The following is a 17351-nucleotide window of genomic DNA, read 5'->3' on the forward strand; positions in this document are numbered from 1 at the left end:
TAAAATTCAAAACGTATGTCCATTTTGTTTCTACAGAGGAACCAGAGATCGACCTAGATGTGGCTCTCAGAACCTCTGTTATAGCTAAAGCCGGTGAAGATGTACACGTGTTGATTCCCTTTAAAGGCAGACCTCCACCTACTGTCACGTGGAGAAAAGATGAGAAGAATCTGGGCAGTGATGCCAGATACAACATTCAAAACACTGATTCATCTTCATTACTAATTATTCCTCAAGTCACTCGCAATGATACAGGAAAATATATTCTTACAATTGAAAATGGTGTTGGTCAACCAAAGTCTTCGACTGTGAGTGTTAAAGTGCTTGATACACCAGCTGCCTGCCAGAAACTACAGGTTAAACATGTTTCTCGAGGCACAGTCACTTTGTTCTGGGATCCTCCTCTCATTGATGGAGGATCTCCCATAATTAATTATATCATTGAAAAGAGAGATGCCACCAAGAGAACATGGTCTTCAGTGTCACACAAATGTTCTAGTACATCCTTTAAGATAACAGATTTGTCAGAGAAAACTCCATTCTTCTTCAGAGTTCTTGCAGAAAATGAAATTGGAATTGGGGAACCCTGTGACACTACAGAGCCGGTGAAGGCTGCTGAAGTACCAGCTCCTATACGGGATCTCTCAATGAAAGACTCCACAAAGACATCTGTTACCCTGCACTGGACCAAGCCTGACTTTGATGGTGGTAGTGTCATCACAGAATATGTTGTGGAAAGAAAAGGTAAAGGTGAACAAATATGGTCACATGCTGGCATAAGTAAGACCTGTGAAATTGAAGTTGGCCAACTTAAGGAACAGTCAGTGCTGGAATTCAGAGTGTCTGCCAAAAATGAGAAAGGACTGAGTGATGCTGTCACTATTGGGCCAATTACAGTGAAAGAACTTATAATTACACCTGAAGTTGACCTGTCAGAAATCCCTGGGGCACAAGTCGCTGTGAGAATTGGGCATAATGTGCACCTGGAATTACCTTATAAAGGAAAACCCAAACCATCCATCAGTTGGCTGAAAGATGGTTTGCCATTGAAAGAAAGCGAGTATGTTCGTTACAGTAAAACCGAAAACAAAATTACTTTGAATATTAAGCATGTCAAGAAGGAGAATGGAGGGAAATACACCATTATTCTTGATAATGCAGTTTGTAGAAACTCATTTCCCATTACAATCATCACACTTGGCCCACCATCAAAGCCCAAAGGGCCCATTCGATTTGATGAAATCAAGGCTGACAGTGTCATCATGTCATGGGATGTGCCTGAAGATGACGGAGGAGGAGAAATCACTTGTTACAGCATTGAGAAGCGGGAAGCTTCACAAACTAATTGGAAGATGGTGTGTTCAAGTGTTGCCAGGACAACTTTCAAAGTTCCTAATCTAATCAAAGATGCTGAATACCAGTTTAGAGTTAGGGCAGAAAACAGATATGGAGTCAGCCAGCCACTTGTCTCAAACATTATTGTGGCAAAACACCAGTTCAGGATTCCTGGCCCCCCAGGAAAGCCAGTTATATACAATGTGACTTCTGATGGCATGTCACTAACTTGGGATGCTCCAGCTTACGATGGTGGTTCAGCAGTTACTGGATTCCATGTTGAAAAGAAAGAAAGAAACAGCATCCTCTGGCAAAGAGTTAATACAACACCTATATCTGGAAGAGAATATAGAGCTACTGGACTAATGGAAGGCCTAGATTACCAGTTCCGTGTATATGCTGAAAATTCTGCTGGCCTAAGCTCGCCCAGTGACCCAAGCAAATTTACGTTAGCTGTTTCCCCAGTAGGTAAGTAATTGAATATTATTCAAGCATATTTAATTCAGCAAGTGAATATGTCACTAACAAATCACACACTGCTTTTCTTCCACATATCACCTTCCCACATATCTTCTGATCACTAGAGTGCTGGTCAAATAAAGCAAAAGAAATGATTTTAAGTCAGTCTAATAAAATAATTTAAAGTTCTTTTTAAAGACCCATGCTACAAAAAATTGAAATTAAAATGAGTTTGATGGATTTATTCACTTTACTTTTCTCCCATTGCTAATGAAGAATTGGTTACAGAAATGATGCATTTAATTTCCATATAATTTTTTAGACCCACCTGGCACTCCTGACTATATTGATGTTACCCGGGAAACCATCACACTTAAGTGGAACCCACCATTGCGTGATGGAGGCAGTAAGATTGTGGCCTACAGCATTGAGAAACGGCAAGGGAGCGATCGTTGGGTCAGATGCAACTTTACCGACGTCAGTGAATGTCAGTACACAGTCACAGGACTTAGTCCTGGGGATCGATATGAGTTCAGAATAATTGCAAGAAATGCTGTTGGAACCATAAGTCCGCCCTCACAGTCTTCTGGCATTATCATGACAAGAGATGAAAATGGTAAGCATTTACAACTGATTTCCAAATATGATTAAAAGCATTCACACTTTTTTAAAGATACTTTTGGCCCCTGGTCTGTAAAAGGGGGAGCAGGAATCTCATTTCATGCAGATTACCCAGGGTTGTTAAGTGGATGGATTAGATTTTCTACCTTTCAGATGAAGAGAAGGAAAAACAACATTGGCATCAATTCTTTTTACCATGACTATGGTTTCGCTTCATTCCCATATAAATAGCATGCAAGTGGGAATGAATTCTTAGTTTTGATTTCAGTCATTTATAGTAAAGAAAAACACTCTCGAGAATAACTGTCAAGCTTTACGAAGTTACTAAAATACAATATACACCCAGCAGTACAATCAGCATTTTGCTTGAGTGCAGCTGATGACCTCTTATAGGAACTTGTTTGACTATACAGCAGCATTAGGAAGTAAGCGATCTACAAATGTTTCTTCTCTTTTTATAAGTGGCAATGCAAATTAATAACATGACAGACATAAAAAGGAGATAACCTAATAGCATGCAGATGTTCAACCCCGTAATCTAAATTCTCAATTATCAATCCTACTTTCATAATAGCCCTTGGTAACACAGGATAAACATTACCTTCTATGCTTTAGGATGGTGCTAATGAAAAACACATTTATGTTTTTATTAAGCCAAACTAACACATATCATTTCTTTTCTTTTTTTTTTTTTTTTTTTTTTGTAGTTCCACCAACCGTAGAGTTTGGCCCTGAGTACTTTGATGGCATCATTATTAAGTCTGGAGAGAGCCTTAGAATTAAAGCTTTGGTGCAGGGACGTCCAGTACCTCGAGTAACTTGGTTCAGAGATGGAGTAGAAATTGAAAAGAAGATGAATATGGAAATAACTGATGTCCTTGGATCCACCAGCCTTTTTGTTAGAGATGCTACCCGGGACCATCGTGGTGTATATAGTGTGGAAGCCAAAAACGCATCGGGCTCCACAAAAGCAGAAATTAAAGTTAAAGTACAAGGTACTTCTGAAATAGCTTCTTAATCTTGCCATTTACAAGTCTTGGGGTAGAGACATGCCTGGTTGCATTTTAATAGAGAAGGATAAATTAACTCTGGAAACTTTTTCTTATAGATACACCAGGAAAAGTAGTTGGGCCAATAAGATTCACCAATATTACTGGCGAGAAGATGACTCTGTGGTGGGATGCTCCTCTCAATGATGGCTGTGCTCCCATCACTCACTACATCATTGAAAAACGGGAAACCAGCAGACTTGCTTGGGCACTAATTGAAGATAATTGTCAAGCCCACAGCTATACTGCCACGAAACTAATAAGTGGCAATGAATACCAATTCCGTGTTTCTGCAGTCAACAAGTTTGGTGTTGGGAGGCCACTTGATTCTGACCCAGTGGTTGCTCAAATACAATACAGTAAGTGTCTGTTTTCACTAAGTGGTATAATGTCAAAAGATTAACTTCCAACCAAACATGTCTAATTTTTTTTCATTTCACAGCTATTCCCGATGCTCCTGGCACTCCAGAACCTAGTAATGTAACAGGCAATAGCATTACGCTGACATGGACAAGGCCAGAATCAGATGGTGGCAACGAAATTCAACATTATATCCTCGAAAGGAGAGAAAAGAAGAGCACACGATGGGTGAAAGTGATCAGCAAACGACCAATCTCTGAGACAAGATACAAAGTCACTGGCCTGATAGAGGGCAATGAGTATGAGTTCCATGTCATGGCTGAAAATGATGCAGGAATAGGACCTGCAAGCGGTATCTCAAGACTAATCAAATGTAGAGAGCCAGTCAGCCCACCAAGTGCTCCCACTGTGGTCAAAGTGACAGATACATCCAAGACAACTGTGAGCTTAGAATGGTCTAGGCCAGTGTTTGATGGAGGCATGGAAATAATTGGATATATTATTGAAATGTGCAAGGCTGACTTGGGAGACTGGCACAAGGTAAATGCAGAGGCATGTGTGAAAACAAGATATACAGTCACTGATCTACAGGCAGGTGAAGAATACAAATTCCGGGTTAGTGCTGTCAATGGTGCCGGAAAAGGAGACAGCAGTGAAGCGACCGGTGCAATTAAAGCAGTTGACCGATTAACAGCTCCTGAGTTAGATATCGATGCGAACTTCAAGCAGACTCATGTCGTTAGAGCTGGGGCCAGTATTCGCCTCTTCATTGCCTACAAGGGTAGACCTACACCTACAGCTGTATGGAGCAAACCTGACTCTAACCTCAGCATTCGGGCTGATATACATACAACAGACTCCTTCAGCACCCTCACCGTGGAAAACTGCAACAGAAATGATGCAGGGAAATACACCCTCACTGTAGAAAATAACAGTGGTAGCAAGTCAATCACATTCACTGTAAAGGTGCTAGACTCTCCAGGTCCACCTGGCCCAATCACTTTCAAGGATGTGAACCGCGGATCTGTTACACTGATGTGGGATGCTCCTATCCTTGATGGTGGTGCCCGAATCCATCATTATGTGGTAGAAAAACGAGAAGCAAGTCGTCGTAGCTGGCAGGTTATCAGCGAAAAATGCACTCGTCAGATCTTCAAGGTCAGTGACCTGGCAGAAGGTGTTCCATACTATTTCCGTGTTTCTGCAGAAAATGAGTATGGTGTAGGTGAACCCTATGAAATGCCAGAACCAATCGTAGCCACAGAACAGCCTGCTCCACCTAAGAGACTTGATATCATTGACACAAGTAAATCCTCTGCAGTCTTAGCTTGGCTTAAACCTGACCATGATGGAGGCAGCCGGATCACTGGCTACCTCCTTGAAATGAGACAAAAGGGATCTGACTTCTGGGTTGAGGCTGGTCACACCAAACAGCTGACTTACACAGTGGAGCGCCTTGTTGAGAACACTGAATATGAATTCCGTGTGAAGGCCAAAAATGACGCTGGCTACAGTGAACCCAGAGAAGCCTTCTCTTCTGTCATCATCAAGGAGCCTCAAATTGAGCCCACTGCTGATCTCACTGGAATTACTAATCAGCTCATAACTTGCAAAGCAGGAAGCACATTTACCATTGATGTTCCAATCACTGGTCGTCCTGCTCCTAAAGTAACATGGAAGCTTGAAGAAATGAGACTTAAGGACACAGATCGAGTGAGTATCACAACAACAAAGGACAGAACCACCCTGTCAGTAAAGGACAGCATGAGAGGTGACTCTGGAAGATACTTCTTGACCCTGGAAAATACAGCTGGTGTTAAAACATTTACCATCACAGTCGTGGTCATTGGAAGGCCAGGTCCAGTAACTGGCCCCATTGAGGTCTCATCTGTCTCGGCTGAGTCATGTGTCCTATCATGGGCTGAACCTAAAGATGACGGAGGCACTGACATTACTAATTACATAGTTGAAAAGCGTGAATCAGGTACAACAGCTTGGCAGCTTGTCAATTCCAGTGTCAAGCGCACTCAGATTAAAGTCACTCATCTCACAAAATACATGGAATATTCTTTCCGTGTCAGTTCAGAGAACAGATTTGGTGTCAGCAAGCCTCTGGAATCAGCACCAATAGTTGCTGAGCATCCATTCGGTAAGAAAAATAAGAATATTTCGAAGTCCATTATTAAATATTTCCCTTGAATTTTATAAAACTGTATTCATATTTGATACCTTTATTTATATTTAGTCCCACCAAGTGCTCCTACAAGACCTGAAGTCTACTATGTGTCTGCCAATGCCATGTCTATTCGTTGGGAAGAACCCTACCATGATGGTGGCAGTAAAGTCATTGGCTACTGGGTTGAGAAGAAAGAACGTAACACCATTCTTTGGGTGAAAGAAAACAAAGTGCCATGCTTAGAGTGTAACTACAAAGTGACTGGTTTGGTAGAAGGACTAGAATATCAGTTCCGAACATATGCACTCAATGCTGCAGGTGTTAGCAAAGCCAGTGAGGCTTCAAGACCTATGATGGCTCAAAACCCAGTTGGTATGTATCAATATTTAATCGGTACATTCATTTATCATCATCATTATTACTGGTACTAAAATTCAGAATTGTATTTTTTAACTTCATTTTTGCATCCCTTCCAGATGCACCAGGAAGACCAGAGGTGACAGATGTTACAAGATCAACAGTGTCACTGATTTGGTCTGCCCCAGTATATGATGGAGGCAGCAAGGTCGTGGGCTACATCATTGAGCGTAAGCCAGTCAGTGAGGTTGGAGATGGTCGCTGGCTAAAGTGCAACTATACCATCGTATCTGACAATTTCTTCACTGTGACTGCTCTCAGTGAAGGAGACACTTATGAATTCCGTGTGTTGGCTAAGAATGCAGCAGGAGTAATTAGCAAAGGATCAGAATCTACAGGCCCTGTCACTTGCCGAGATGAATATGGTAAAAAAAAAAAAAAAAAAAATTTTTCGATGTTCGTGTTCTCCTTTTAAATTATCACAATTTATATGAAAATAAACTGTCCTATATTTATTCACATCTATTTTTGCCCATGACAGCTCCACCCAAAGCTGAACTGGATGCCAGATTACAGGGTGATCTGGTTACCATAAGAGCAGGCTCAGATCTTGTCCTTGATGCTGCAGTTGGTGGCAAACCTGAACCCAAAATTATCTGGACCAAAGGAGACAAGGAACTAGATCTCTGTGAGAAAGTCTCTCTGCAGTATACAGGCAAACGAGCAACTGCTGTGATCAAGTTCTGTGACAGAAGTGACAGTGGAAAATACACTTTAACAGTGAAGAATGCCAGTGGGACCAAGGCCGTGTCTGTCATGGTCAAAGTCCTTGGTAAGCATGTCAAATGTTCTTTTATTTTTTATAGCATTTTTAAGTGTGGGTAGAAAAAAAGATCTTAATCGTTGCTTGCCATTACACTTGTTTCAGATTCCCCTGGCCCATGTGGAAATCTCACTGTCAGCAGAGTAACAGAGGAAAAGTGCACTTTAGCCTGGAGCCTTCCTCAGGAAGATGGAGGAGCAGAAATAACTCACTACATCGTGGAAAGACGTGAGACCAGCAGGCTCAACTGGGTGATTGTTGAAGCCGAATGCCCAACACTATCCCATGTGGTTACCAGACTCATCAAGAACAATGAATACATATTCCGAGTGCGGGCAGTAAACAAATACGGCCCTGGTGTGCCTGTTGAATCAGGGCCAATCGTAGCCAGAAACTCATTCAGTGAGTATTAACACTTTTAAACAACTTGGTAGTTAAATATAATGGGATCGGGGGAGAGGAGGACAATCATATCAACAGTGATTTTGTATAATTCTGACCATCCTTATTTTCATAAAAATATAAACAGCTATTCCATCACAACCTGGCATACCTGAAGAAGTTGGGGCTGGCAAAGAGCATATCATCATTCAGTGGGCAAAACCTGAATCTGATGGTGGCAATGAGATCAGCAACTACCTAGTAGACAAACGTGAGAAAAAGAGTTTGCGCTGGACACGTGTCAACAAAGACTATGTGATATATGATACCAGGCTGAAGGTTACTGGCCTCATGGAAGGTTGTGATTACCAGTTCCGGGTGACCGCAGTGAATGCCGCTGGTAACAGTGAACCCAGTGAAGCTTCCAACTTTATCTCATGCAGAGAACCATCATGTGAGTTCTAAGAATCACGCATTAACCTAATGCCCATCAAAACCATGTTACAAATAATTTTCCAACATACCATTTCCAAGACCTTCTTGAATTTATGAATGATCTAGAAAAGCATATGCTTTTTAGAGAGATCTTAAGCATAGCCAAGTCAGAACATTTTAACTACTACTTCCATTGATAAGTTAGCAGTTACATTGTTGAAAATTATTGCAATATTTTCTAGTCTATGTAAAAAATAAATTATTTTACTACTAATACAAAAGAAATATATTTTATAAATATTCCTAAGAATGGAAAAAATGTGGTATAGTGATAACTACTAAAAAGAAAAAAAAGTCTCTTTTAAGAAGAGCATAAAGTTTAGTATTTTAATAAGTACCTAACAAAATTATTGTCACAAGACCTTCAAAAATGAGTGACAAATCCTTGAACAGAGTTTGAGCTCAATGACTAAAGAGTAAACCACTGTGGCTGAATAGGGGAAGTAGAAGAAACCAATTCCTGTACTCACTAGAAACATAGAGGTAACAAGTGATATTAACACCGTGAAAGCTGAGCAACTAAGGAAAAGTCCCTGAGAACAGGTATGTTAAGCAATGAGCTGAACTAGAAGAACCCAGAATAGCTAGCCAAAGTAGCAAGAAGAAAACCATCTAGCTTTCTAAGAAAGTGTAATTTTTTAAATTCAATAATGATGAGGATAATGATATAGCATACAGTGCTGCCCTATATTAGCAGAAGAGCTAAATTACACAGATTATCTTGGTGAGCGCTAACAAAGAACAATAATGCCTTACACTTCTGGGGATAGAAGAATCAGAAGAAAGATCAGTTAACCACATACTTGTGGGTTAAGATGCAAAGATTATAAGTTAACTTGTGTTTCTTACGGCCCGTAAGGCTACATCTTTAATGAATCCCACTTTTTAAATTTTTAATCCTTTACTAAATAAAGGCCTTTGGAAATACTGAATTTAATAAATTATAGGGTTTTTTTCTTAAACCTTAATTACAACATTAAAAGACCTTTTGAAATACTGGTGGGGTGGGGGGAGAATAATGCACTTGTGAGTCTCGAAAACCAAAAATACAAACCTCAAAACTTCCTTATTTGTATCATGTCTGAATCCCCCTTTTTAAATTCCATAGATACCCCTGGACCACCTTCTGCTCCAAGAGTTGTGGATACCACCAAGTACAGCATTAGTTTGGCATGGACCAAGCCCATGTATGATGGTGGCACTGACATCACGGGATATGTTCTTGAAATGCAAGAGAAAGACACCGATCAGTGGTACCGAGTGCATACCAATGCCACAATAAGAAATACTGAATTCACCGTGCCAGACCTTAAAATGGGCCAGAAATACTCCTTCAGGGTTGCTGCTGTGAATGTGAAGGGTATGAGTGAATACAGCGAGTCAACTGCTGAAATTGAGCCTGTGGAGAGACTAGGTATTTGTAATATAAGCTTTTAGGTGAATTATTTTCTCATCATACCTGCTCATGAATTAATTAAATTTTGACATTTACTTTCCAGAAATACCAGACCTAGAACTCGCAGATGATTTAAAGAAGACCGTGACCATCAGAGCTGGGGCCTCATTGCGCCTGATGGTGTCTGTATCTGGAAGACCACCTCCTGTCATTACATGGAGCAAGAAGGGCATTGACCTTGTAAACCGGGCAATTATTGACACCACTGACAGCTACTCTTTACTTATCGTGGACAAAGTTAACCGGTACGATGCTGGAAAATACACCATTGAAGCTGAAAATCAATCTGGCAAGAAATCAGCAACAGTCCTTGTTAAAGTATATGGTAAGTATTTGTCTTAAAAATGACTATGCCAGGAGTAGATTTCTTACAAAAAAAAAAAAAATTACACTTTGTCCTATGATTGATCACCTTTCTAGAGAGAAACTATGTTCAATACATTTTCCCGTAAAAAAACAAAAAACAAAAACAAAAAACTATCAACCAATCAGCAAATAAGTATGAATCTTCCATTCTATTTTTTTTTTTTTTTTTTTTTTTTTTTAGATACTCCTGGTCCCTGTCCTTCAGTGAGAGTTAAGGAAGTATCAAGAGATTCTGTGACCATTACCTGGGAAATTCCCACAATTGATGGTGGAGCTCCTGTCAACAATTACATTATTGAGAAGCGTGAAGCTGCCATGAGAGCATTCAAAACAGTAACTACCAAATGCAGCAAGACACTTTATCGAATTTCCGGACTTGTAGAAGGAACCATGTACTATTTCAGAGTGCTGCCAGAAAATATTTATGGCATTGGGGAACCTTGTGAAACATCTGATGCAGTTCTGGTCTCAGAAGTACCTCTGGTGCCTACAAAGCTAGAAGTGGTCGATGTCACCAAATCAACCGTTACTCTTGCCTGGGAAAAACCACTCTACGATGGTGGTAGCCGACTCACTGGATATGTTCTTGAGGCCTGCAAAGCTGGCACTGAGAGATGGATGAAGGTTGTCACCTTAAAACCCACCGTCTTAGAGCACACTGTTATTTCCTTAAACGAAGGTGAACAGTACCTATTTAGAGTAAGGGCACAAAATGAGAAAGGTGTGTCAGAACCAAGAGAGATCGTAACAGCCGTAACTGTAAAAGACCTCAGAGGTATGTATCAAATTGCCAAAAAATATCAATAATAGTAGGTAAAATAAAAATTCTGAATTCATGATACTTCATCATTAGAAATAATGCTTAAGAATAAATGCCTACTTTCTTTCCTCACAGTATTGCCAACAATCGATCTTTCTACAATGCCTCAAAAGACCATCCATGTCCCAGCTGGCAGACCAGTAGAACTGGTGATACCAATCGCTGGTCGCCCACCTCCTGCTGCTTCCTGGTTCTTTGCTGGTTCTAAACTAAGAGAATCAGAGCGTGTCACGGTTGAAACTCATACTAAAGTAGCTAAATTAACCATCCGTGAAACCACTATCAGAGATACTGGAGAATATACACTTGAATTAAAGAATGTAACTGGAACTACTTCAGAGACCATTAAAGTTATCATTCTTGGTAAGGATGTGTGACAAAGACACACACAAGTTGTTGATGTTCAGTCACCCAATTTTGATGTGAAGTGAAAACTAACTTCCTGGATTTCTTTCTCTTTCATAGACAAGCCTGGTCCACCAACTGGGCCTATTAAGATTGATGAAATTGATGCTACTTCAATTACCATTTCCTGGCAACCACCTGAATTGGATGGTGGTGCTCCACTGAGTGGTTATGTGGTAGAACAACGTGATGCCCATCGTCCAGGATGGCTGCCAGTGTCTGAATCAGTGACTAGACCGACATTTAAGTTTACCAGACTCATTGAAGGCAATGAGTATGTGTTCCGTGTGGCTGCAACAAACCGCTTCGGGATTGGCTCTTACTTACAGTCTGAGGTCATAGAATGTCGCAGCAGCATCAGTAAGTCCTTGGACCCTTAAGTCTCCCATTCTCCCCACCTTATTCTGAATGTTAACAGAAAGGAATTTGTTTTTACTATGCCCTAAGCAAAAATAGATCACAGAATTAACCCCAGGGTCTTTCTAAGGTTTCTGAATTTTCTTGGAAGTTTTCAACATGGTTAGTTTTTTTTTTTTTTTTTTTTTTTTTTTGGTTTTTTTGTTTTGTTTTGTTTTAATGAAAGAGAAGAGGAAGGCAAAAAGGAAGGAGGGAGGGAGGCAAGAGGGACTAGCTAGGTCACAGAAAAAAATACAGAATGTGTGCTTAATAAATGTTTATAAAATAGAAGAAAGTGAGGAACCTCAAAAGTACAAAAATGAAAACATTAGAAAAAGAGTCACAAGCCTTGTATACTACTTAAAAAGCTAAGACACACAGAAATGTAGGCGTCTTTATTTTAATTTATTCCCATTGCCATAATGTGTTTACCTCTGTCTTGCTGCAGGTATTCCTGGACCTCCAGAAACATTACAGATATTTGATGTCTCCCGTGATGGCATGACACTGACTTGGTATCCACCAGAAAATGATGGTGGCTCCCAAGTGACTGGATATATTATAGAGCGCAAAGAAGTGAGAGCAGATCGATGGGTCCGTGTAAATAAAGTACCAGTGACTATGACACGGTACCGTTCCACTGGCCTTATTGAAGGCTTAGAATATGAACACCGTGTCACAGCCATTAATGTGAGAGGGACCGGAAAACCAAGTCGTCCTTCCAAACCCATCGTTGCCATGGATCCAATTGGTAAATACATTTTGTATTAAGTCAATGTATCAAGGTATAATTTAATGTAGTAAAATTTACCCTTCTGAAATGTGTAATTCTAAGTTTTGAAAAGGTCCTGTTATATAACCACCACCACAATAAAAATACAGAATACTTTCATCAGCCCAAAAAGTTCATTTGTCACCAATCCCCTCCCCGCTCCAGCCCCTAGCAACTTTTGGCAAGTAATTTTTTATTCTCCTCTTGAGTCTATTCCCTACTCTTTAAAAAAAAGGGACTTAAAATATATGCCCTATATCAGTGTTAAATTTTTAGAACAATATCTCTGAAAGCACTTTAAAGGCTGATAATGAACGTAATATGGCAGTAATCATAAATAAAGCACATTTAAGACAAAGGAAAAAGCAAGAGTTTTGAGTATTTTTAACTGATAATAATGAATAAAATTTTAACAACAGTGTATTCTAATGCCAACAGTTCATGTTTACACAACCGAATGTTAGGTGGCACAGTCGATTTTCAGCTTTGCAGCAACTTTAACAATATGTTGTTGTCTTATTCCCAGCTCCTCCAGGAAAGCCACAAAACCCAAGAGTTACTGATACAACAAGGACATCAGTCTCCCTGGCCTGGAGTGTTCCAGAAGATGAAGGAGGATCTAAAGTCACAGGCTATTTGATTGAAATGCAAAAAGTAGATCAACACGAATGGACCAAATGTAACACCACTCCAACCAAGATTCGGGAGTATACTCTAACACACCTACCTCAGGGCGCTGAATACAGATTCCGGGTCCTAGCCTGTAACGCTGGTGGACCTGGGGAGCCTGCTGAGGTACCAGGAACAGTCAAAGTCACTGAAATGCTCGGTAAGACATACGATCATTTACTTTCTGCTATGATTGTCTTAAGATTTGTTTCTTACCATCCACCCCACAAAAATGCTAATTGTAACTGGATCTTTTTTCCCAGAATATCCTGATTATGAACTTGATGAAAGATACCAAGAAGGTATCTTTGTAAGACAAGGTGGAGTCATCAGACTTACCATACCAATCAAAGGAAAACCATTCCCAATATGTAAATGGACCAAGGAAGGCCAAGATATTAGTAAACGTGCCATGATTGCAACCTCTGAAACACACACTGAGCTTGTAATCAAAGAAGCAGACAGGGATGATTCTGGCACTTATGACCTGGTTCTGGAAAACAAGTGTGGCAAGAAGGCTGTTTACATCAAAGTCAGGGTGATAGGAAATCCCAACACTCCTGAAGGGCCACTTGAATATGACGACATACAAGCTCGCTCTGTAAGGGTCAGTTGGAGACCCCCTGCCGATGATGGCGGTGCCGACATCTTAGGCTATATTCTTGAGAGACGAGAAGTGTCTAAAGCCGCCTGGTATACCATTGATTCCAGAGTCCGAGGTACATCTCTGGTTGTAAAAGGCCTCAAAGAGAATGTGGAATACCATTTCCGTGTTTCAGCTGAAAACCAGTTTGGCATAAGCAAACCTTTGAAGTCTGAGGAACCAGTCATACCAAAAACACCACTGAGTAAGTACTCTTCCAACCACAACACTGTAAAAATTCTTTCAGTACTCTTTTGTTTTGTAAGCCATCAGCTTACAAGATATGGGGTTGTACTCTTAACACGTTTCCTACTTTATATCCAGATCCTCCAGAGCCTCCAAGCAATCCTCCAGAAGTACTTGATGTGACCAAGAGTTCTGTCAGCCTGTCCTGGTCCCGGCCCAAAGACGATGGTGGTTCTCGAGTCACAGGCTACTACATTGAACGCAAGGAGACATCAACTGACAAGTGGGTCAGACACAACAAGACTCAGATAACGACCACAATGTACACTGTCACTGGGCTTGTTCCTGATGCTGAATATCAGTTCCGCATCATTGCACAGAATGATGTTGGCCTAAGTGAGACCAGCCCTGCTTCTGAACCAGTTGTTTGCAAAGATCCATTTGGTAAGGAGAGAGTTTCTAAAGGGTTTCAAATCATAGAGGCAAGCCATCTTGGTCTTTCTCTTTTATTTCAGCAGTAAAGCTGATTCCCTTTTCAATTGTTTTAAAATATTTCAGATAAGCCAAGCCAACCTGGAGAACTTGAGATTCTTTCAATATCCAAAGACAGCGTCACTCTACAGTGGGAGAAACCTGAATGTGATGGTGGCAAAGAAATCCTTGGATACTGGGTTGAATATAGGCAGTCTGGAGACAGTGCCTGGAAGAAGAGCAATAAGGACCGCATCAAGGACAGGCAATTCACAATAGGGGGTCTGCTAGAATCTACTGAATATGAATTCAGAGTTTTTGCTGAGAATGAGACTGGGCTCAGCAGACCTCGAAGAACTGCTATGTCTGTAAAGACTAAACTAACATGTAAGTTGGCATTAGTTCTCTGCTCATGACCTACAAACTAAGTAACATGTTAAGGCTAATTCTTTCCCTATATTAAGTAGATATCTAGAAAACTTTATTGGAGGCCAAGTGTTTGGGCAGAATCACTCACTTTGGCATATACACACACATGGAATAGCCAATACATTCTACAGGAAGTCATTCCAAGCACATAACTTCAGTAGATATTAGGTGCAGAACCTAAACAAGGGCCAAGATACTACAGATTTATAGACATAATTCATACTTCTCCAAGCCCCTATACATTGTTTTTTAGTGAGAGTGAGAGTGAGAACGAGAGTGGGACAGGGGCAGAGAGAGGGAGAGAGAGAATCCCAAGCCGGCTCCACGCTCAGCGTGGAGCCCAATGTGGGGCTCAATCCCACAACATTGGGATCATGACCTGAGTTGATATCAAGAGTCGGATGGTTAACTGACTGAGCCACCCAGGCATCCCACTCCTATACATTGTTGATGTCTCCCAATGTAAAGGGAAAAGTCACTCTACATAATAATGTAATGGTGTGCTCACTGAATCCCTGTTTTCCATAGGACCCCAGGAAAAGCACTATGAAATTTTTAAGAATTAGACTCATATATAAACCATGCTATCTAATAAAGTGTTAGTCAAAAGGATAAATTCATTCCTGATATACAAGGACAGAGGATTACAGATTTGGTAGTAATATTAATACATTAATATTATCTTTCATATCCTTCAGCTGGAGAGGCTCCAGGAGTGCGCAAAGAAATGAAGGATGTTACCACCACATTGGGCGAAGCTGCTCAACTCTCATGCCAGATTGTTGGAAGGCCTCTTCCTGATATTAAATGGTACCGGTTTGGTAAGGAGCTGGTACAAAGCCGGAAGTACAAAATGTCTTCAGACGGACGCACACATACTTTAACAGTAATGACAGAGGAACAAGAAGATGAAGGTGTTTATACCTGCATAGCTACAAATGAGGTTGGAGAGGTAGAAACCAGTAGTAAGCTTCTCCTACAAGCAACACCGCAGTTCCATCCTGGTTACCCACTGAAAGAGAAGTATTATGGTGCTGTGGGTTCGACGCTTCGACTTCACGTTATGTACATTGGTCGTCCGGTACCTGCCATCACTTGGTTCTATGGCCAGAAACTTTTGCAAAACTCAGAAAACATTACTATTGAAAACACTGAGCACTATACTCATCTTGTCATGAAGAATGTCCAACGTAAGACTCATGCTGGGAAATATAAAGTTCAGCTCAGCAATGTTTTTGGAACAGTTGATGCCATCCTTGATGTAGAAATACAAGGTATTTCGTTTTAGTTTAGTTTTTTTTTTTTTTTTTAATTTTTGAAGAAAAAATAGATCTCAGGAGACACACTACAAAAAAAAAAAAAAAAAAAAAAACAAAAAAAACCCACTACAATTGTGTTTTCTCCCAACAGATAAACCCGACAAACCTACAGGACCAATTGTGATAGAAGCTCTATTGAAGAACTCTGCAGTGATCAGCTGGAAACCGCCTGCAGATGATGGAGGCTCCTGGATCACCAACTATGTGGTGGAGAAATGTGAGGCCAGGGAAGGGGCTGAATGGCAATTGGTGTCTTCAGCCATCTCAGTGACAACCTGTAGAATTGTAAACCTCACAGAAAACGCTGGCTATTACTTCCGAGTTTCGGCTCAGAACACTTATGGCATCAGTGACCCTCTAGAGGTTGCCTCAGTTGTGATCATTAAGAGTCCTTTTGGTGAGTACAACCTCTACAATCTTCATATGGCAAAATTCCATCTTTACGTAAAACTCTTGTTAATAGATATAACTTTTGAAAGAAAACAGTCAAGACTTAGGCAAAGTACAAGCACCTTTTATCCCATTTAAATTGAATTTTTGCACATCCTTAAGGGCAAAAACGAACCCCATCTTCTTCTTTAAAAAGGAACTTTGTGTTTTGATAAGTTTCTTAGTATAAAGTAACCCATTTCGTTTTTCTGGCATAGCTATTCTTAGAACTTTGGAGTTCATAAAATTTTATTTTTGAAAACTAAGCTTTTAATAGAGCAGCTTGTTTCACCTCATGACTAAAATCCTTTTTGTTTCTTTGAAACAGAAAAGCCAAGTTCTCCTGGCAAACCAACTATTACTGCTCTCACAAAAGATTCTTGTGTTGTGGCTTGGAAGCCACCTGCCAGTGATGGAGGTGCAAAGATTAGAAATTACTACCTTGAGAAACGTGAGAAGAAGCAGAATAAATGGATTGCTGTGACAACAGAAGAAATTCGAGAAACTGTCTTTTCAGTGCAAAACCTTATTGAAGGTCTTGAATATGAGTTCCGTGTGAAATGTGAAAACCTAGGTGGGGAAAGTGAATGGAGTGAAATATCAGAACCTGCCATTCCTAAATCTGATGTCCCAATTCAGGCGCCACACTTTAAAGAGGAACTGAGAAATCTAAATGTCAGATATCAGAGCAATGCTACCCTGGTCTGCAAAGTGACTGGTCACCCAAAACCTATTGTGAAATGGTACAGACAAGGCAAAGAAATCATTGCAGATGGATTAAAGTACAGGATCCAAGAGTTTAAGGGTGGTTACCACCAGCTCATCATTGCAAGTGTCACAGATGATGATGCCACAGTTTATCAAGTCAGAGCTACCAACCAAGGGGGATCTGTGTCTGGCACGGCTTCCTTGGAAGTGGAAGGTAAATACTACA

The 17351-nt window shown here is 40.5% G+C and overlaps 1 protein-coding gene across 50 annotated transcripts in view; it reads left to right on the forward strand.

The window, feature by feature from the left end:
- Positions 1 to 17351, forward strand: part of TTN (titin) — a 275095-nt gene that overhangs the window by 247379 nt on the left and 10365 nt on the right. For all 50 annotated transcript variants that reach the window (XM_049615442.1, XM_049615431.1, XM_049615432.1 and 47 more), the window contains 23 exons: positions 37 to 1803; positions 2117 to 2410; positions 3123 to 3410; positions 3524 to 3823; positions 3907 to 5973; positions 6070 to 6372; positions 6477 to 6782; positions 6899 to 7189; positions 7286 to 7582; positions 7710 to 8015; positions 9165 to 9470; positions 9556 to 9837; positions 10060 to 10653; positions 10774 to 11061; positions 11164 to 11463; positions 11948 to 12250; positions 12798 to 13100; positions 13204 to 13788; positions 13908 to 14213; positions 14328 to 14627; positions 15368 to 15943; positions 16080 to 16385; positions 16746 to 17339. In XM_049615442.1, the coding sequence (XP_049471399.1) occupies positions 37 to 1803; positions 2117 to 2410; positions 3123 to 3410; positions 3524 to 3823; positions 3907 to 5973; positions 6070 to 6372; positions 6477 to 6782; positions 6899 to 7189; positions 7286 to 7582; positions 7710 to 8015; positions 9165 to 9470; positions 9556 to 9837; positions 10060 to 10653; positions 10774 to 11061; positions 11164 to 11463; positions 11948 to 12250; positions 12798 to 13100; positions 13204 to 13788; positions 13908 to 14213; positions 14328 to 14627; positions 15368 to 15943; positions 16080 to 16385; positions 16746 to 17339 (11262 nt within the window). The remainder of the gene's footprint in view (positions 1 to 36; positions 1804 to 2116; positions 2411 to 3122; positions 3411 to 3523; positions 3824 to 3906; positions 5974 to 6069; positions 6373 to 6476; positions 6783 to 6898; positions 7190 to 7285; positions 7583 to 7709; positions 8016 to 9164; positions 9471 to 9555; positions 9838 to 10059; positions 10654 to 10773; positions 11062 to 11163; positions 11464 to 11947; positions 12251 to 12797; positions 13101 to 13203; positions 13789 to 13907; positions 14214 to 14327; positions 14628 to 15367; positions 15944 to 16079; positions 16386 to 16745; positions 17340 to 17351) is intronic.

This window comes from Panthera uncia (genome assembly GCF_023721935.1).
Source record: "Panthera uncia isolate 11264 chromosome C1 unlocalized genomic scaffold, Puncia_PCG_1.0 HiC_scaffold_3, whole genome shotgun sequence".
In the NCBI taxonomy this organism is placed as follows: domain Eukaryota; kingdom Metazoa; phylum Chordata; class Mammalia; order Carnivora; family Felidae; genus Panthera; species Panthera uncia.